The 22,069-nt window shown below is 36.9% G+C and overlaps 3 protein-coding genes across 4 annotated transcripts; 2 read left to right on the forward strand and 1 right to left on the reverse strand.

The window, feature by feature from the left end:
• The first annotated feature begins 81 nt into the window (after positions 1–81).
• Positions 82–4,150, forward strand: LOC111787472 (zinc finger protein 830-like). 2 transcript variants are annotated; one of them, XM_023667439.1, is made up of 7 exons: positions 82–306; positions 689–788; positions 1,724–1,934; positions 2,487–2,703; positions 3,441–3,516; positions 3,604–3,650; positions 3,734–4,150. In XM_023667439.1, exons 1-7 carry the CDS (start codon positions 245–247, stop codon positions 3,915–3,917), a joined length of 897 nt encoding a protein of 298 aa, XP_023523207.1. In that variant the 5' UTR covers positions 82–244; the 3' UTR covers positions 3,918–4,150. The 2 variants fall into 2 exon arrangements, with proteins under 2 accessions (XP_023523207.1, XP_023523206.1); XM_023667438.1 differs by having other exon boundaries at positions 83–287.
• Positions 4,151–5,227: 1,077 nt separating this feature from the next.
• Positions 5,228–19,644, forward strand: LOC111788782. The gene is made up of 18 exons (XM_023669285.1): positions 5,228–5,462; positions 5,822–5,917; positions 7,674–7,864; positions 7,952–8,056; positions 8,828–8,928; positions 10,253–10,331; positions 11,796–11,807; positions 11,888–11,953; positions 12,201–12,269; positions 12,344–12,400; positions 13,021–13,098; positions 14,291–14,388; positions 14,451–14,496; positions 14,700–14,827; positions 15,794–15,899; positions 16,615–16,677; positions 17,343–17,405; positions 19,234–19,644. The coding sequence occupies exons 1-18, from the start codon at positions 5,345–5,347 to the stop codon at positions 19,417–19,419; spliced, it is 1,662 nt and encodes a 553-aa protein (XP_023525053.1). The 5' UTR covers positions 5,228–5,344; the 3' UTR covers positions 19,420–19,644.
• A 390-nt stretch (positions 19,645–20,034) lies between these two features.
• Positions 20,035–21,428, reverse strand: LOC111788783 (aspartic proteinase PCS1-like). Its single transcript, XM_023669286.1, has one exon. The coding sequence runs from the start codon at positions 21,405–21,407 to the stop codon at positions 20,142–20,144; it is 1,266 nt and encodes a 421-aa protein (XP_023525054.1). The 5' UTR covers positions 21,408–21,428; the 3' UTR covers positions 20,035–20,141.
• Positions 21,429–22,069: the final 641 nt, after the last annotated feature.

Genomic DNA, 22,069 nt, shown 5'->3' on the forward strand with positions numbered 1-22,069 from the left:
TTATTATTATTATTTAATTTTCTTTTATTAATTTTAGTCTAACGAAATTAATTAGAGAAAATTGAACAACGCTCATATTAATCTGTCAACGACTCATATTTATCGAACCAAATAAAGGAGGAAGAACGATCTCGGCTTGAAGCCGGAGGGATTATTAAACCCTGGACTAGGTCTGCAAGGAGGAAGGAAGAACACCAAATGGATGCTCAAGCCAAGAGAAAGGCGTTGTTTCGCGCCAAATTGAATGCCCAGAAGAAGGATAAGCGCATCGATTCTCCTCTTGTCAGGTGAATATGGAGTTTCAAGGTTCTACACGGATTTCCCTTATCTATTTTGTCTCTCTGTTCTATTTCCGACTTCGATTTGTCCACTGTAGTAGACAATTCGGTTATTCTCAGGAAGAAGTTATCGATAGGAAATGATATGATTTAATGGAATATACAAATTTCAAATTACTTTTACATCTAGCTCAGTATCAAGTTTTCCTTGCAGTTATAATTTTCCTATTTTTTGTAACGTCATTTCTATCTTTTTTCTGTATAAGAAGGTGTCAGAGAAATGTTCGACAGTGATATAACCTACCAACATTGAGGAAGATTATATTATTGTTAATTGTTCTGGATTATTTAGTTGTATTTCATGTAGAAAATTTTATGAGTTTGAGATTCATCATGTTTAACTTGCGCAGGTACAATGAGCTGGAGCAACCGGTCTGTAGGGTGTGTGATATTGTCATGAAATCAGAGGCTTACTGGGATGCACACCAGTCTTCTCGTAGACATCACGAGGTAATGTTCTACTATTTCAAATCTTATTAAAAGATATTCACGGCCATATCTGCATCATCAATGTTGATACCCACAATTGTAGTCCTGCAGATACTCACTTTAAACCTTTAAGAGACCTGAAAAGCTCAATATTAGCATGAATGTTACTGTTGTTGAGTTTGCCAATGTCACTATTTGTAAAGAGGGTGATATCTTTTGTGAACTTAAGATGATTAATATGCATCGAGTCTCTTCCCTCCACAAAGACCTGAAGAAAACTTGCCTTTATCCCCTTATCCAACATGGTCACTTTACCTACTATGTGCTAATTGTGGTAGATTAATATCAGCTGAAGGGCGAGAAGTGGTCTATGTTTCCAAATATTTTGTTCTCAAATTGTGCTTGCAATTACATGAGATGCTTCCGTGAATTGTTTCTACATCAAATTATTAACCCTCTTATTGTGGGACGAATTAAAGTCCCAATATATTTTCTGTCTGAGATGAATATCTATCTGAGAACTGATTTATAATTTTTTGCTGAGAATTATATTAAGGTTTAGAATATTAGTAGGAAGGAAGATCAGGTACTCCAATGAATTGCTAGGTTCAGTTATTTCCTTATAATTTATTGTTGGTGGAATGCCGTCCTTATTCCATAGACTATAGTTTTTTTTGTGCTGATTGAAACACACTCGGGTCCCTTTCTCCAAGTTTTTTTAAAAAATATATATATATATATAGTTCTGTACACTATACGATGAATGCTCCATACGACCTTTTCTTTTATTTGTTTCTTCATTTTATTTGCATATCCTTGTTTCCATTTTTCTGTTTCCAATGCATCACCTCTACCTGCTGTAGATAGGGAACTTAAAGTCCTAAATCCTAATACAACCTAGTTTGAGCTGATTTTTGGTCAAATATTTACTAATGGGACATTATTATAAATGACAGGCAATAAATAATCTCAAAGCTAATGCAGCCGGTAGGTCTGGAGTTAACAATATTAAAGCCGAGGCCCCTACTGAACTCCCTGACAGCAAACCAATAGATTCGAGAGAGCAGAAAGCATCGACTGGGACATCAACAGAGTTACCAAAACGTCAGTCATCATCCGTGCTTCCTCCAGATTTTTTCGATCAGAGTGCCAAAAGGCTCAAAACTGGTAAGGAAATAGGCATGCATGAGATACTTATTATGCATGTAGGCCTGAATAATATATATGATGTCCAGGCATCTTTAGATATATCAACTTATATTATTTTATGAACAAATATATGGTTGTTCATAAATATTATTTATATGTGTATGACAACAAATATGTATATTTATGTATGTACATGATAGTAGAGGTGTCACTATTATTATGGTTAAAAATAAAACATGGCTCAGTTGGATCCATCTCAACATGTAATGATATGGGAATAAGACTGTGTACGGAAACATATGCGGAAAATGAGTTACTAAGACATTATTTGGACCGTAAATGCTGCAAATTGTTTTATGTCACGATCAAATTTGTCAAGAAATCTCTACAGCCAGTTGGTCAATGGTTAAATGTTTGGCGTTGACATTTGTTCCAATTTGTGTTTGATATTCTTGGGATCTTATTTGGTGTTTAGTTCTTGTATAATTGATTTCCGCCCTTATATTCAGTGCATCTGTGGTATTCTGATTTCACTTTTCAACATGCCGTATTTGGCTTGTGTCCTTCCAGGAAAGGAATCTATTAAGTTCGTCGAACCAGATTCACGTAGTGGTAGCATCGCTCAGTCAGAAGTGATTGCAAAGGCCAGTGACCTTAGTCAGAAATCTTCCACGAATGGTGGTTCAGAGGGGAAGCAAATAAAGGGAGCTCTGCCTGAAGGTTTCTTTGATGATAAGGAGGCTGATTTGCGTGCGCACGGCATAAAACTTGTGAAGCCTGATGTCAAGTAGGTCCTTCCCACTTGTTATGTATGCACCTTTAAAACTTGTTATGTTTAGTTTGGTATGTTAAGCTTCTGTAATCCTTTTATTATATCTAACGATACTATTTTGTGTTGTCCTTGCTTTTAAGGAAGGTGTTTGCGTATTTTTATCCCGATTCGATTTGATTTCTCACTTTTTCCATTGTTTGGTTTGCTGTAAATTCCAACCAGAGATAATATTGGGAAATAGGCTACTGATGATTGGATGTGTCCTAAGAAATTCTATATCTTGGTCTTGTTTGACATTATCTGATGTTTTCACTGTTTCTGCATTTTCCAATACCACATGAGTTTTACAGATTCTGATGGCTGAATAAATAAACATCGATTTTCTTCAATAATGCCGTGGGCTCTCCGACCATCGGTTGTGCCACTTAATATTGTAGTTTGGGTCCCTAGATTGCATGGTATTGGACCATTTAACGTGGTTCCCATTCAAATTTTACTACTTTTCCATAATTCTATGTTTGGATCTCTATACAAACACATCAGAGAACGGACAACAATGTCAGTGATGAGAACTCCAAATATGGTTGTCGGTCGATTGCGTGTAAGGAATGATCTTTATTGAATCCATGCAAAAAAATGTGCAACTTTCTTGTTCTTCAGAAATATATCGTTGTTGTGCATGCTCCTTTACTCTTTGTAGTTTATGCCATGGATTCTATAGGAGCTTGATTGTGTGTATACTTCATTATCAGAGATGAATACAAGGAATTCGAAAAGTTGATCCAAGAGGATTTGAAAGAGGTGGATGACCGTTTGGAAGAGGAGGAGGTAACACCCTACTACTTAGCTCCTTTTTGTTTCCCCGTCGGTAAGTTTAACAATGATATCGACTCGGATTTTTGGAATGTTCTGTAGATCGATGCTGCTGAAATGATAGAGGAAGCTGAAACCTTAGAGCAGAAGTAAGTGTAGCACGATAAAACTCGTCTCGTTCTTCTAATCTTCATTCCTGGTTGCACTAAACCTTCTGGGTTTCTGTTGACAGGGCGTACAGGGAGAGAGTGGAAAAGTTGAAGAGGAAGAAAATGGAGTTGAAGAACAAAAAATCAGCAGAACAAAGTAGAGGCAAGCCCGACATTCCTACTAAAGAGTCGAGCCTTGAGGACTCTTTGAGTGATGATGACAGTGACACCAATTATACAGTAGATTGGAGAGCTCAACACTCATGATAACAAGTCAGCTCTAAACTTTTTATGTACTTTAAGATGAGATGGTGAAAAAGGAGAAAAGAATGTGATAATGTTGATAGAAATTTGATGTTGCGTTACGGGCATAGTTAAATGGCCGTAAAATTTTATCGATGACGTTAGAAGTTAAACTTTTACGAACTTTATTTTGTTTCATATACATTATGTATCATCATATAAGTTTTGATGTTGGGTGGTTGGACCCTCTCTAAATTTGGATGAAACGGTCTAAATTTAAGAGACATCACTCTAATTAAAGTTATGTGAAACTGAAAGCTGACGACTATTTGAGTGTGGTTGAAAGGATCTTTGAATCGTCTTTGAATCGTTAGAGCTTTTATTTAAATCTGATATGAATGCTTTTCCTTTCGAGCTTCTTCTCAAGGCTTTAAAACGCGTCTGCTAGGAAAAGGTTTTCACACTCTTATAAATGGTAGTTTGTTCTCCTCTCCAACCAATGTGGGACAATACAATCCACCCCCTTCGAGACCCAGAGTCCTCACGTGGGACATCACAATTCACCCCCTTCGAGGCCCAGCGTCCTTGCTGACACTCATTTCTTTCTCCAATTGATGTGGAACCCCACCAAATCCACCCCTTTTAGGGCCTAGCGTCCTTGCTGACACTCATTTCTTTCTCCAATTGATGTGGAACCCCACCAAATCCACCCCTTTTAGGGCCTAGCGTCCTTATTGGCACATCGGCTCGTGTCTACCCCCTTCGGGGAACAGCAAAAAGGGACCACATCGTTCGGTGTCTGGCTCTGATACCATTTGTAACAGTCTAGATCCGCCGTTAGCAGATATTGTCTTCTTTGGACTTTCCCTTTCGGGCTTCTCTCAAGTCTTTAAAATTGTCTGCTGGGGCCCCCTTCGGGTAACAGCAAAAAGGGACCACATCGTTCGGTGTCTGGCTCTGATGCCATTTGTAACAGTCCAGATCCGCCGCTAGCAGATATTGTCTTCTTTGGACTTTCCCTTTCGAGCTTCTCTCAAGTCTTTAAAATGGTCTGCTGGGGGAAGGTTTTCGCCCCTTAACAAAAGGTGATTTGTCCTCCCAACCAAGGTGGGACATCACATAAAATATAAAATATATCAAATATTTTGATTTTAGATAATATGGATAAATAAAATCCCTTTCATATTTTTTTTTAATAGAGAAAAAGCGTCTCTAAAAAACAAAACAAAAATTTCTGTTAATTTCATGGAATTCTATAGAGATTGCATTTGTTTTTCTCTTATAAGAATTTTAATATTTTAATAAANCAAAAAAAAAAAAAAAAAAAAAAAGGCGGGTTAAGGGGAAAAAAAGCGGTACCGTACCGTACCGTTCAGGAAAAACCCCTTAAAACCCGCTTCGCCTTGCTCCACTCAGTCCATCATTCCAGAAACCGCTCGAAGCAGACGAGGATGTACACGAGAACAGCTGCTTCCAAATGGTTGAAGCGATTGAGCTTTCGTTCTACAGCATTCAATCGCACTTCCGAAACTCCCACTTCTATCAACGTGCCGATCTTCTCCTCCCGCTGTACGTAATTCAGGCTCTTCAATTAGTTCTTAACTGAATTTGTTGATGCAAAATTGTTGGACCTGCAATTATGTGAATTATAGAAGATTAGGAATAAGTTTTCGCTTGGAGCTAAGTTCTATGATGTTCGAATAACTGAACTGCCATTAGTTCTTAGCTAGCTTGTGTTGCGAGTCATGTTTTGCATTATATAGGAGTAAGAAACCTTGAGACATGTTATTAATCTCCGACCACGAAATCCAGATTAAACTTGGTTTTCAAATTGTTCACGGCATAGAAAAATGATTGAACGGTTCTTTAATTGATTCACAATTCCCCGAATGGCTTTAATTTTCGCTAATCATTTTTTTTTCTTGCAGGCAATGTGAAATCTTCTTCTCGCAATAATAGCAATGACTATCGCGATGGTTATCTCAATGGTTTTCCATGGGTTCTTTTCTCTGGACCTGCTGCAGGTCTGCTGTTTTCACCATTTTATGTACGCGTTTCAGTTTTTTTGGTTACTTGTCCATGTATTTGGTCACAGTCAGTGGCTGCTAGCTGGGGCACCTTGTCCTTGGTGGCTAAATTTTGGACAAAATCTCACGGAAGATGAAATTCATGTGTGATATCCAATATGAGACCCTGTCAATGCTTAGATTGCATGCTTTGGATGCTGAATTTCTGTAGGATTTCTCTTGCAAATTGCTCTTAATGAACTTATCCTCGCTGCATCATTTCTTGGAAAAGGCATCCATTTCAGTTGAGCTGTAAACCCAAAATAGTAAAGAAAAACAACGTCTTCTTTAGTATTTATCCTCTCAGTCTTGTGTTATTGGGTTAGAGCCTTTCTTATCGGGTTAAGTCTTTAGGAGTTGTTTTGACTCCATTTTTTGGGCGGTATTTTTGTATTCTTTCCTTTCTTCTTGATAGAAGCTTTGTTTTTTAAGGAAAAACAAAAAAATAGTGGCACTCTGCCAATATTTTGTACAAATTCCAAAGCACCTTTTCTATTTCTGGGCTGGTTTGTTTTGTATAAAAAAGAGGATCAAGGCCATATGTTCTGGTCTTGCTTGTTCAACATTATTTGTTGGCATAAGCTCTTGGAACTTGGAAGCCTTTGTGGTATATTTGGCTTACACCTCCAATTCCTTGTCCTTGCCTGAAAAGCATAATCACCATATCTAGATTTTCATAAGAGTGCTCCTAGGGGTGCCACAAGGTTTTTTAAAATTGTGTAAAGCCACCAAATGACAAAATAAGAAGTTATTTAACTACTAGATTGGAGGCCTTTTGTTTTTTGATTCTTCTGTTTTAGTCTTAGGGATTCCTCATCCCTAGGCCTTTAGGGCGTGTTCTTCCTCTTTTGATGTTTATTTGATTTCCTTGTTTCCCTACTAAACTTATGGTAATTTTATTTTTTTACTAAAGCTCTGATGTCTCCAATTTCCTTAGAAGAAACTTTGAATAGTTAGTTTCCAGCATGAAATGAACGAGACATCTAGGAGTGCACAACCATCATTGTAACTGTTTGAGGGGGAACAATAGGGATGCCAACCCCGAGTACTTGTTAGATCCCACATCGGTTGGAGAGGGGAACAAAGTATTATTTATAAGGGGGTGGAAACCTCTCTCTAACAGACGTGTTTTAAAACCATGAGGGGATGCCCGAAAGGAAAAGCCCAAAGAGGACAATATCTGCTAGCGGTGGGCTTGGGCTGTTACAAATGGTATCAGAACCAGGCACCACGCAGTGTGCGAGGACGCTGGTCTGCCTAGGGAGGTGGATTGTGAGATCCCACTTCGGTTGGAGAGGAGAACGAAACATTTCTTATAAGGGTGTGAAAACCTCTCCCTAACAGACACATTTTAAAACCTTTAGGGGTAGTCCGAAAAATAAAGCCCAAAGAGGACAATATCTGTTAGCGGTGGTGGACTTGGGCTGTTTCAATATTATCCAATTTAACACCAAATTTTCAATCAATTTTAATGAGGTTCTCAAATAATTTGTTTGTTTTCCGTTATAAATAGCCGTGGTGATTACTGAATTTTTGTTGGGGTGATGGATTTTATGTTTTTGTAGAACCTTTTTGAGGTTCTTGCCTTTTGCACTCTTTTACCAGCTATTTCTTATAGCTTTTGTATTTCTTAACAAATTTTTCTGTGAATTGATGATGTTGTGAAGATCGATAATTTGTTGTAATGACACCCATTAGCCTCTGTGGTGCACAGCTATAATTCTTGGAATAAACTCAAATCCTGTCTTAGCTAAAGACGCACCCTCTAAGCCAAGTTCTGAAAATGGTATTGAGGAGAGTGACACTATTGGACTACGCAAAGTGGAGGATGGTTCTGTAATTTCAAATCTACATACTTCAAAGTGGAGGGTTTTTACTGATAATGCTCGGGACTTGTTTCTGCAGGCAAGCATGTTTCTTTTACCTTCACTAGCAGTTAATTTTTTTTAATGATTTGCAGAAAGAAGTATCATAATCTTTTTCTTTAATTAGGGGAAACTTGAAGAAGCTGAAAGATATTTTGTTTCTGCGATTCAAGAAGCTAAAGAAGGTTTTGGGGAGAGGGATCCTCATGTTGCTTCTGCCTTCAACAATCTGGTATTGTAGCTGCTGTATTTTCTAATCTTTTTCTTGTTTTACCTTTTTAGAATCATTGAGTAGAACTTTCCTGCAGTCACTGAATAACCTAATGGAATAAGATTTCTTCCAACCAAGATGTTAGACAAAATATTTGTAGTAAAATAAGCTGCCTTTAGGCTGTTGCCCTCCAAGATTGGGAGGCTGTGCTTTATTAGATTGGTTGAGTAGAGGGAACCCACACCCCTCTACCCTTAGGCTGTTGTTCTCATTTTGTCAGTATATTTCTGTTTTAAATATTTTTTTTATATTAAAAAAGCCCAGTCTTTAGATGAATCATATTATTTTGGTTATTAGTTATTATTAAACCTGGAGACTTTTTTGCTTCATCAAAGTCATCATTTATTATATATATATATATATATATATATATATATATATATCAAGATACAGACTGATCGTTAATCAAAGAACAAACAAGAAAGTAAGGATGTAAATTCCAAAATGAGGTCTTCATGTTGTTGGAATAGTATCTAAATTTGTTGGGCTAGATTACCTACAAGTTTTTTCCATATTTGCATTTGTGCGTTCCTATTATTTACATTAAATTGACGTAGAACCTAGGTTGTTAGAATTCTGGAATGGTTCTAATATCAAAACTTCTTTACTAAAATCACGTATTTACCTTGCATAGAAAAATCTACAATCAAGGACTGTTATGCGATAATGCCATTTATTTTAGATTGTGAAGCATTACTAAGTAATAAATACATTTTGCTATGCTCTTTTTAGGCAGAACTGTATAGAGTCACGAAAACATTTGACAAAGCAGAGCCCATGTATCTGGAGGCCATCAACATATTGGAGGAATCCTATGGCTCTGAAGATATAAGGTTCTTGAATCTTGCTATCTTTTTCTATGTAGCAAACCTCACATTTTTTCCTTACATGAACTAGAAGCATCCTTTTTATCAGCTTTACTTCGCTTGTACATGAACTAGAAGCATCCTTTTCTTATTATTATTATTATTTTTTTTATTTTTTTATTTATTGCATGGAAACAACATGTTCTTCTCTAATTTCCTATGGTATGTTAAGGAACTTCCAGCTGGAATATCATGATGAGGGCCTTGATATGGTAGAGTATAAGGCCCAGCATGCAATGTGGCCAGGATATGGTAGGGGTGTAAGACAGAACATGGAGGGCAATCTGTGATGATAGCATGTGTTGTAGATGATTGTATGGGTGTGTAAGGATATGATTGAACAAACTTTTGATGACTGATGCCTGGGAGAAGGGTGCGGAGACGATAACTTTGGAGTATGTGGGTGGCACAAATGATTGACCAAAGACCATGACTAGTGTCACAACCTTACTATGAAGAGAGTAGGTTGTGACCCTCAGGTTGCCACAAAAGAAGCGGAGATCCTCAAGTGGCGCCCATTCGACCACGTGAGGGTCTAGACAAGTGCCCTAATGCGACTGAGGAGGACGGTACATCATCTAACACACACAAGGGGGTATTGAAGAGAAGACGAGGCATAAGCAAGTTAAGGGTAAAGAGTAGACAAGAGTGTCAAAGATAGGCTTGTTGAAGAGCTAGGTACGGTCCGGGGCCTTAACCTTGAAAGTTGGTGTTTTGAAGGGAATTTGGGCATGCGGTTGTGGAGTCAAGTCCGTCCTATGAAATATGAAAGCTCGCCGAATTTGGTGTCAATCAGACATCGGACGGACGCTCCACAACAATGTATGTCCGTACGCCAAAATTATGTCTACACCCGCCAGTTTGAAAATGCCTCAAAATGTACTTTAGTATGAGGCATGGTGTTAGCTCTCCACCACCCCTGGGCCCTGTGACCTAAGCGAGCTACCCTATGACACATGTGTATGTCACAGTGAGGGTGAACGTTTCGAGGTTATTCATGTTCAGCTCTGTAGAAAGTACCCATGTGATAATCGATCTTCAATCGAACATGAATTTATCCTGTAGACAATATAATATTTGAAAGTAGACATGTTTGCTTGATTAAATATTGTGGTGTTTATTTGATTCACATTGCTTCAGATATTGTGCCTACTATAAGGTCAAAATTAATTTCAGTCTTAAGGTTTTAAAATCAGCTCTGCTTTGCTCTATCATTTTTCTTAACGGATCTAGTTTCTTATATATATATATATAAAGTATCTTTGATGTGATTCGAACTCTTATTGTTCAGAGTTGGTTCTGCACTTCACAACCTTGGACAGTTTTATCTAGTTCAGAGGAAGCTAAAAGAAGCCGGCAATTGCTATGAGGTATCAAAATATTCCAATTATTTTCACTTGTTCCCATTATGGTTACCATCCATATTTTTGCTAGTCGAACATCCTCATATTTTTGGATGTTGGAGATGATTGTGTGCGGTTGTCTCCATTGATGTGGTGCGGCTGGGAGTTGGAGATGATAGTGTGTGGTGGTCTAAGCTCTTGCTTCTTGGTCCCCACAGAAGTAGAACCAGAGCGAGGAGGGCCCAAACCTTAGTTATTTTATACCTTGTTGGAGAAGAGTTCAAGTACCCCTTCGGGGATTAAGTGGAACATTAGCCCGGGAATGCAACTTTAACAGCTTGGTTCTGAGAGGGCTATATGGTCTCTCTAGATTCAAAAGGCAGCTTCTCCACTGAGTCTGCTTTTTTTTTTTCTTTTTTCTTTTTTTTTTTTTAAGTGGAAGAAACAATCCCAAAAATTAGTTCTGATCTTATGATGAAATTTTGCACTTATAATACCTAAATAAAGTCCAGTTTTTTTTTTTTTTTTTTTTTTTTTTTTTTTTTTTTTTNTTTTTTTTTTTTTTTTTTTTTTTTTTTTTTTTTTTTTTTTTTGTTGTCTGTTCATAGAGCCTCAAGCACACATGAGCTGTTTCAAAGGAAGTGTAAAAATTGATCTTTATCACCCCTCTGTTTTTCTTGCCTCTGCCTGAGTTGTAAAGAGAATCTAGACCACATCTTTCTCCATTGTCATTTTGCTATCAAAGATTGCGCGTAGGTTACTTTTGGTTTGAATGCTTGCCTACCTATATCTATCTAAGAATGGATCTTGGAGGCTCTCTGGGGGTGGAAGATGTCTAAGTAAGCTATTATTTTGTGGAAACGTGTGATTTGTGCCCTTTTGTGGCATATTTGGTCGGAGAGGAACCAAAGATCCTTTGAATATAAGTCGTCTTTCTTTTTATTATTATTTTTACTCAAATGTACAGCTTACTGCTTTTTGGCGAGCTTTTAGTCCCAAGAAATTCTTTAGTAATTACAAACTTACTACACTTTTCAACAATTGGAAAGATTTTTTGTAGTACTTTTTTTCTTGGGAGGGGTTCTCTCTAACCCCCAACCCCCAGGTTGTTCTTCTTTTGTTTTAGTGCAATCTCATCTCTTATTAAAACAACAATTATAAGGTGTCATTAGGTTTTAGTGAAATATAATTTACCAGTAATTTTATGGTCATACTCATGATTTGAGGGTAGAATTTCATTTTTATAGCTTTCCTGCTTATAATGATTTTCCCCCTAGATTAGTAAATTTGATATGTGATAGTTTCTCGATGTTATAAACTCCTTTTTTCAATGCTTACTTTAAATATTATGTACAAATTAATTCCGAAGCCTAGTTATTAATATATATATATATATTTTTTTTGCATTTTGTCTTTTAATGATTCTTTGATGTGCAAATTCATGCTAACATTTTTTTCCTTCTGGCTGATGTTATATGATCTGGTTGACAGCGAGCATTGAAGGTAGGAGGCTTGTCATTTGTACTCGAATAAATAATTTCTGTTCTGTTTTGTCATCTCACTTATGATTTTTTGTCCTTCAGATCAAAGGTCATGTTCTCGGATATGGCCATGTTGATTATGCGGATACTATGTACCATCTTGGAACAGTATGCTCTGAGATCCTTGTTTTATCATATTAGTTTTGGCACATTGTTTTTTTTTTTTTCTTTTTTTTTTGTTTTTCATCCTCTAAATATTTGACTTTCGACTGACATTTGTTTTTTTTTTAAATACACTAGATCAATAATCAGCTTATATAGTAACAGAAGCTAAATACTTGTACACGACCAAGTCTGGTTGCTTCAATGTTGATTGTCTTGATACTTCAAATAATAATATATGTTTTCCATGCAGGTGCTATACCTTTTGGGGGAGGAAAAAGATTCTGAGGCCCTGATCCAGGATTCCATAAGGATACTGGAGGTATATCAACATCAACATTGTACCATAATTCCGTTGTTACATGTTTCACAACCTTGTATTGTTTCATCATGTAGGAAGGTGGCCTAGGTGAGTCATTTCTTTGCGTCAGAAGATTGCGATATCTTGCTAAGGTTAGGCTTTATCCTATAATCTTTTACTTTCCATCTTTTCTTCTCTTTTGGTGTATCAAAAAAGTTGACCCTTTATCACTTCGGGAAGTCTTTCCTTTGTTAGGATAGATAATGTTAGACATGCCTAGTTATCAACAAGAATAACACATTTAATCATTTTCTCTTAAGTCTTATTTTTGAAAATTATAATGAGATTTGAAAATGTTATACAGTTAGAATCTCTAGAAAGCTTAGGATAGATGAAAGATTACTTGCTTTATGATCATGGGACAAATTGTAAGGAGATTGTCTAGGTTAGTTTAGTAGTTTATTTTCTTGCAGTAGATGGAGACTACCATTCAAGTCTCTAATTTTTTCTTTATAATAAGAAATAAAGTGAATCAAATAGATGAGAAGTACTAGTTGCAGTCGTTACAGTAAAAAACTCCAGAGTTTATAGTCCATGGAGATGAATTACAAGCAGGAGAGTAGGATTGTTGAATATATGTGATTATTGAAACATATGTGAGCATGTTAGTTCTCTCTTATAAAATTTTCCTATTTCTTCCCCCTTTTTAATCATATTCTATAGTTCTACTTGAGCTATCGTTAATAATTTTGTTGTCTTCCTGATGCTCCAGATATATATGAAGTCTAATAATCTCTTTGAAGCTGAGAATGTGCAAAGAAAAGTTTTGCACATTATGGAATTATCAAAGGTTCATCTTCATCTTTTCTTTTTTACTATATTTTTATGCTTTAGTTTTTGCTCGGGATCTAGTGCTCATGTAATGTCTTTTCCTTTTTGATGTGGAGTGCATGCATTTGTCTTTTCTAACTTCTTGATCTCTCTCTCAATTTTATGTCATGATTTAAGAATGTCTACTTCATGATTTTAACCTATATTGACATGACGCGTACAAGGCAACATGTAAGGGTAGATTGATCAAAATTTGGTGATGAATACTCCAGTCTTTTCCGTTGTTTGGTGAACAGTGCAGAAGCTAGTTATTACTGAAATACGCGGTGAGAATGGGAATTTTACTGACCACAGGAGAGGATATTGTGCTCAAAGTGGCAGGCCTTTTTAGCAAAATCTACTTGATAAACAATAAGTCCTTACCATCACACTTCATGTGACCAAGCTTATGACAATGAAGACACACCCTCTGTCTCGTATTTGATCGTCAAAACTAGTCCTCAAATGAACTATATCAGATATGATTGCAGGGGTTTGTTCCACCATTCCATTAAAAAAAATGACACTCACGAAAACATAGATACAAAATTTGATTTGAATGCACAAAATTAGAGTCCAGCAGTAACCTAAAAAAATTTAGTACGGAGAGAATTGGAAACCAAAAACCCTTTTTTTCCTTCCTGAAATCATTCCAAATATGAGCTACTTTTGATCAAAATAAGCATACAAGCTGAATGTGGACAGCAGGATGGTTGAACCACGACAATGGTTGGAGAAATTCCGGTGGCGTGTGGAGCCTATGTGCAGTTGATCTGGCAGTGACACTTTAGGGTTTGTTAAATTAACCAACAGTCTTCCCCAAAGGTTGAAGCATTCCAAAGTAGCGGTTCCAAACTCCAAATCGTAACTCATGAAAATCCTAACGGCCCACAAAGTACTATGGGAGATAAAGGGAAGGAATACTTCATATCATTCCTTTATACACACGCTAGGGGTTGATACTTGTGAAGCAGAATGACTATCAAAATTAAAATTTAGTATATTGTGCAATGTAACATAGAGTTCATTATAAGTTTTAATCTTTAACTAACATTGCTATCGATATTTAGTAATACTTAACCCCCATAGGTTTTTTGTTTCTGTTATGTGCCTGCTTGTGTCTATGCATACTTGGTCAATTGGCGAACTCAGTATATCTCTTATGGGTGTAGGGCTGGAATTCTCTGGAAACTATAAATTCTGCTGACGGCTTGGCGTCAACGTTATATGCCAATGGATGCTTGAATGAAGCACAGGAGCTTTTTGAAAGGTGAACTGTTGAGTTTTAGCAACTTACAAAAAAGAGTCTTCTAACGAAGTCATATCTTTCAGGTGTCTTGATGCACGGAAAACCTTACTTCCTAAGGACCACATCCAGGTTTTCAATTATAACATTCAGATTGTATTCTGAGGACGTGATTAATAAAATAACTATACTCTTTTTTTCCTGTTTAATGCATTTTTGTTTTTGTATGTTAGGGAAATTATGGAAGTTTTAGAAAAATGCATTATTTTTTCAGTTTTGTCTGAAACATCTGCTCTTCGACTAATAATAACTCCATATCTACTAATGTGGTGCAGATTGGTGCTAACATGCTTAACATTGCTCGAGTGGTAATGCAAAGTTCCAAAGAACTAAAGGCGACTGATATTTCTAAAGCAGTTATTGGAATTGATAAAGCTGAAGAACTTTTAAGTAACTCTATAAGGTTTGTATTGAGATTTCACTTTTCTATCGTAATCCGAAGGACAGCTCTAGGGTCATATACGCAGGCTAAATTCTAAGAAGGAAATAACTTATTAAAGAAACTAGAAAATTATGCGGGGAGAATAAATATTCAGAATAATAGTTAAATGAACCCGTATGTTCAGGACTCTACAATCCATGGGAACATGTTAGGAAATTCAAGGGCCTACAATCTTTCAAAACCATCCATATCCATAGTAGTAACCATTGCCATTGCCGAAGTTCTATCTTCTAGTGGTCAGGTTGCGATCAAAGTTTCTTAGCATTTCTGTAGAAATAGATTTGCGAAGGCCAATCTTCGAATTTGAGATTTTCAAGAAGAAAATTAAAATGATGAAAACCCTTCGCAAATTAGCTTGGTCTCCTGAACNAAAAAAAAAAAAAAAAAAAAAAAAAAAAAAAAAAAATGACGAGATCATCTAGCAACATTCTGAAATATTTACTTTGTCTAGCTATTTGTTATTGAGTTGATAAAACGTGTTCAAGTGTGGTCATATATATGTTACAAGCCACCTACCACTGCTGTACGAGAAGCTGAAGTGTAGAAGGATAACATGGGAAGGAAAAGAGCAGTTGTGCTTAAACAATTTGATGGAAACTGGAAATATTCTTTTACTTGATGTAGGGGGGTCAACACCTTGAAATAGGTAAAATTGGGAAATCATATAATTTAAAATGCCTACTAGTATAAGAGGCCTCTAGCTTTTTGAATTTAATCTTCTGAAAGATAGAATTATATAGACCATTAATCATGTTAGCTTTACAAATTTAATTGGATTGTCCGAAATCCTTCCCCACATTTAATAGTCATCACGAAAAATAAGGATAGTTAACCTAGATGACTTTATGACTCAAATCACCGTAGTTAAGCTGGGTAGCCTGGGTTATGATTTTACTATAAGCTTATGTAAATATCACTCAATGGTAGGATATCACGAGGAGTATTAGATAAAATAAGCAAGCATGGTGAGAAGAAAAAAAATCATGAAGATGGAGAAACTAGAAGGGACGGGCGTACTGCACTTCTCATACTGGTCAGTTTTCCTTTCTATATAATGAAGAAAGGCAGTTTCGTCATATTTAACGTTTGCCTGTTAAATTTGTTTTCTTGAAATGTATCCATAGCCCAAATTTATGTATCTAATTATCAATCCGTAGAAACTCACTCAATTCATGAGCTTCTAAGCATCAAGACCATTGCTTGGTACTGCCAATAGGTTTGAAGGTTTGAGCTGAACAACTATTTTAGATGTAGCTATTTAATTAAATGTAAATTTATTCGAAGTCGACCAAAATGAAATGAGTGAGTATGTGAATAATTATTCTAAATCAAAATCAGAATAGAACAATATCTTCTTGATGTTGATTATTTTTTTATAACCAAACAATGAACCCAAATTTTCATTTTGGGAGTTGGATTAAATTTTGTTGTTCATACATATCAACCAATATGAGAGAATGTGCATCCACACTACAGAATGTTTACTCTCAATGTTGGTTGTCTTGATGTTGGTCATTTATATTAAGGAATATAACATATATAATTTAACTAATAGAGTACCTCAAATTAAGGTTTCTCTTTATTTCAAAAGAAACAAAGAATGGAGCTCATGAAATTGAAATACCAGGTGCATCAGTGTGTTTGTCCGTTGTTTCATCCACGTTCTATGTTTATGTCCTTTCAATGAGATCAAGACTCATGGATGGGAATTTTCTCATGTCAATTGGACATCTATATTGTGTTTGCAGTTACAGTCCCTTGATGCTCTAGGACATTTGGAAATCATCGTGCAAGAGATGAAAGTATCAAAGGTTAGCAGTGATGGTGTCCTAAACATACAATTGCTTCTGAACTGTAGTATTGGTGTCGTATGTATATGAGTGTGCATATGTTTTAATATCTGTGAGGATCTTGGCCGGTTTACTTAATCTCAACTGACCTTAGGTACAACCATTTGACCCTACAAACATAAAATCCTTTTGAATTATGCGATTATATATATAATATGTAACAGAGTTGAGATAAAGATATTTGTTTTACACTTCCTCGGATTATGTGTTGGCTAATATTGGGTCCAGTTGGTGAGTTGTACTCATCTTGAAGGAGGTCATATACATGATGGAGTTTTGTAGAACAGCCATCCAACTGAGAGTGAACTGTTGTAGAGTCGGTCAGTTCAGTTGATCTTTCATAAAATATTTTTGGCATCAAGTTGAATCCTAGGGACAATGGAAGAACAAGTGAAGACCAAAAATCTAAGGGACTACTTTTCCAAAACTAAAAACTAGAAAAATGAGGACAGTGGGAAGAGAGAAGATGTTACAATAAACTTATTTAATTTTATTGAATTCCTTTGGATCAATTGTCACATTCCAGAAGCAACGAGTGTTCCGTCTTTGTTGTGCCTTCATTCATCAAATATAATTTCGTTGGCTCTTCTGCTACCACTTTGAGTAACCGGAATGTGTTATTACAGGAGGATCCTTCGCTTGTGCAGGCTGAGAATGTTCTCTTTGAATGCATTTCTGCTTATCAAAAGGTAACACGGTCTATGATTGTTATTATTTCTGTGCCTTGAGCTTGACATCAATGGCCACATAGTGACCTGCATGGCTGCATATGCATTTTAGACAACTCGGGTGATGACAATTTTGATTTTTGTTTAAGAAATCTTGTTTACCAACAATCTCTTTAATTTGTGATTTACTTTCTAGATTCATTTTCGAAACCTAGTTTTCTAAAACTTAATTGTTATTACTATTTTCTGTTCTTAAAATCTAGCCAACATTTTGAAATTATTATCAAACCAACCTTTATTTCTATTGCTAATCAATCCCTATACACAGGCTGGATATATTAGTGTATGTTCACAATGACAAATTTATGAAACCATTACGAAATGATACTTAAATTTTGTTCTAGGAAATGTCTAACATTCCAGTTTTTTAGAATGCTGATATAAATGCTTTACATCTCTAGTAGTTTTATTGATAGTACCATTTTCAAGTGAATTCTTTTAGCTAAAATTTTATTTTATGACCATATTTTCTTAGAATCTGTATTGAAACATAAAAATTATTTTCTGTTGTCGGGCTTGGTTCTTCCCTCATGTTATTAATTGTTAGACGAACATGACTCTCCACAATGGTATGATATTGTCCATTTTGAGCATAAGCTCTCATGGTTTTGCTTTGAGCTTTCCCAAAAGGCCTCATTCCAATGGAGAGAGTATTCTTTGATTATAAATCCATGATCATTCCCTAAATTAGTCGATGTGGGACTTTCATCATCTAACACCTCCCCTCAAACAAAGTACGCCTCCCCTTAATCGAGGCTCGACTCCTTTAGAGTCTTAGTCATTTTTTACTATGCCTTCGAGGAAGGTTGGACTCCTGTTAGATGATAAAAGTCCCACATCGGCTAATTTAGGGAATGATCATGGATTTATAATCAAAGAATACTCTCTCCATTGGAATGAGGCCTTTTGGGAAAGCTCAAAGCAANGGGCTTATGCTCAAAGTGGACAATATCATACCATTGTGGAAAGTCGTGTTCGTCTAACATGGTATCAGAGTCATGCCTTAAACTTAGTTGTGCCAATAGATTGGTAAATCCTCAAATGTCGAACAAAGGACTCCAAAAGAAAAGGAGTCGAGCCTCCTCGAAGGCATAGTCAAAATTGACTAAGACTCCAAAAGAAAAAGGAGTCGAGTCTCGATTAAGGGGAGGCGTACTTTGTTCGAGGGGAGGTGTTAGATGATGAAAGTCCCACACCGGCTAACTTAGGGAATGGTCATGAATTTATAATCAAAGAATACTCTCTCCATGAGAATGAGACCTTTTGGGGAAAAGCCCAAAGCAAAGCCATGAGAGCTTATGCTCAAAGCGGACAATATCATATCATCGTGGAGAGTCGTGTTCGTCTAACAATTCTTTGATTATATAAATCCATGATCGATCATTCCCTAAATTAGTTGATGTGGGACTTTCATCATCTAACAAAAATGACTTGAAATAGCCGACTTGAATATATCTCTGAAGACATTACTGATCTTAAAGATCGAAGATTCAAACCTTCACCCCTGTAGAACCAAAAAGAGAAAAAAGAGACTTCGAAATATGGTTGGATGCATTTTTGTGGAATAGGTTTATCAACTATTGTATAAAATTACATTTAAAATACTCTCTACAATGCTCATGGAATTTGTGGTCTTGAAGAACAGCCTGAAGTAACTGTTACATCCCCTTTTTACCCACTCTTTAATACGTGTTAACAACAATTAGGGCTCTCAAAAACATTGGTACATTTGTATTTGAACATGTTCTAAAGATCTTGAACCAAATTATGAATGATCACACAAATGCAGTTCAAAGGTTCAACTTTTGAAACTCCTGAAGTCAAGGCTGAGTACTTCTCTTGTTTGAAGCGTCTCTCGATCCTGATTAGCGATGACAAGACGAGTAGGCAGAGAAGAATGAGTTCACAAGATCTACAGGATGAAATCAGTCGCCTTGAGGTCGAATTGTCTCCATACAGAAAACAAAAAAGTTAAAAATCTTGTTACTTATTCAGGCCTGGAACATTAGTATGGCTTAATGGCTTCTCTTCATCTACCGCAGCAACATGGGAAGGTTCCCTACTAACTTCATCTCTCTTCCATTTCTTAATTATTTATGTTGGTTTTTTTTCCCATTTCCCTATTCTGCATATTGGCGCAAGCCTTAAAGTGATGTTTACTTGCAATAAAAGAGCTGCTTGGTAATCTTTTTTCTTCTCATACNCATTATATTATATTTGGGAAGGATAGAGTTTTCATGGGACGAAGGATTTGAGTTTTCATGGGAACTGTTGTCATATTTCTCTCTATGGAGAAATCAAGGAGGCTATCAAGGATTTTGTCGGGCCTGCTCATATGGTGCGCAAGATTTTGTCGGGTCTACTCATATGGTACGTAATCCTCTAGTATCTCACTCAGCTAAGTAATTGTATGACACCGATATGAATTTTGTTCTTTTTGGTTCAACTAGGACCAGACCTAGAGAAAAAGAAGTTTAAATTTCTAACTTCTTTTTTTTTTTATCAAGCAACCACCTTGTTGATGTAGTTGTGCTCTCTAACAATCATATAAAATAGAGATTACTGAATTGGTTTTGAAGAGCCATAGAGGTTGGTTTAAAGTGAATATATATATATTTTTTATGTTTTTATCCATTTTCATAACTAAATCGTGAAAATATAAATAGATACGAATTATTATATGATGTTCATCGTCCATTACCAGGCCTTCAATCTACTACACTCAGCTTTACCGAACCCAACTCTCTTATTGGCCAGATCGTACTCCACCCACATATTCTTTTGATGAACGATCCCGATTATATTACTCTCAGTCACAAGTCTATCTGACCGTCCAATCCCCACACACTTCACCCCTTTTTCCACTTCCGTCAATAACCCTTCTCCTTTCCCGACCAATATCTCCACCCCATTCTCAAACTTGAACCACATGTTGCCAATTCTCCGACCCACCACCGCCGCCTCTGCGCCGTCAAAACACATGTCAACGGCAGCAAATTCATATGCTTTCTTCATCATGGGCCCCACTAATCTCACTATCTCTGCTCTAACCTTGCTGTAAGCTTCATCTACCAAATACGTCAAATCCGAGCCGGAGTCGATCATGGTCTGACCGGCGCCAGATGGGTCCGGTTTGAAAACGGCCCGCGAGATGTTGAGGTGGTTTTTGCCTATTCTAATCCCCTTCATTGGGAGGGTGTAGGCCAACTTGTCAAGATTCGGGGAGCGTCGACTTTTGGAGAAAGTCAACATTTTGACGTATTTGAATTTACCCGAATTCGGGTTGTCTCCGAGGTAGAACAACCCGGTTGGATCCGACCCGATTCGATCCGGGACACAATAGGAAAACTTGGATATTCTGGCCTGGGAAATGAAGGAGAGGCGTCCCTTATTCATTCCCAACATACCCCTGTTTTCAGTGGAGGCCGTAGCGCAGCCGAGAACGAGGGAGCGGGTAGTTAAGGAATTAGAGAATGTGATTTTTTCAGTGACGAGATTACCTTCAGCCAAGGTCCCATCGGCGTAGAAGTAGGAGTAGTGGCAGCGGCGATATCGATCACAAGAGGTAGGAAGGGTAAAATCGAGAATTCGGGGTTTGCAGATAGAGTTGTTGCAGGGGAGGTGAGAGAAAGTGGAGGAGAGATAAGGGTCAAATCGATTAATCACTGATTCTGTCCTCCTCCTTACTTTGCCGTAGCATTGAACCCAAGAGAGTTGGCTGCCGGTGTCTAGCACCATGTCCATCGGCTGCGGCGGCGACCCAATGGAGAAAGAGACCACCAGGGCGTTGGAGTATTTGAAGGGGAGCTTCGCCGAGTCCAGGGGTGAGGTTTTGGAGGAGAGGGAAAAGGAGGGTTCTTGGGATAGAGGAAGGGAGGTGAGAGGGAAGGAGAGAGAGAGGGAGTTTGATGGGGAGAATAAGAGAGAGAGTAGGGCCACAAAGAGGAGGAGAGAGAGAGGCATGATTATGGGTTTCCGATGGTTTCGACGTTGGATACGGCACAATCGAATCCAAATACACCGAAACAAATAAAAGAACAGCTTACAACCTTAAACAATGTTTTTCTATTCGCTCCGTTGTTGTCTCGATATATTTTGACAGTGGATTATATCCAATGTGTTTTTTGGAATTTTTTGACAGTGGATTATATCCAAAGTGTTTTTGGAATGAACTACCGTTGGAATTATATAGGGAGAGAGCATAAAATAAAATAAGAATTGAATTCAAAAACCCTATTTTAAGATAGTATACAAATAAGCGACCAAGTTTAGTTTAGTTTGACTGCGTGTGGTAGAAATTCTAGGACAGGAGGGAGCTGAGAATAAAATGATTTATTTTTAGTTTCTCTTTAAATAGGATTTGAATATGTAAATAATTTTTTTAGTTTAGAATTACAATATTATATTAAATGAATTGAATTAAGTTACCCTGTGAGTGGAAGTTTTTTTTTTACTAATAATGTGATCGTAGATTTAACCTATATGAGTTTGGGAGTCCGTTTCGAAACTAAACCTCGAGAAATTTAGTGACGGCTTAGGTCAACTGATTAAGTGGGTTTACTATTGGATTGATTGGATGAATTGTATGAAATATGAACGATGTGTGCTCTGTGACCCCCAACCGT

This window comes from Cucurbita pepo, chromosome LG02 (genome assembly GCF_002806865.2).
Source record: "Cucurbita pepo subsp. pepo cultivar mu-cu-16 chromosome LG02, ASM280686v2, whole genome shotgun sequence".
Classification (NCBI taxonomy): domain Eukaryota; kingdom Viridiplantae; phylum Streptophyta; class Magnoliopsida; order Cucurbitales; family Cucurbitaceae; genus Cucurbita; species Cucurbita pepo.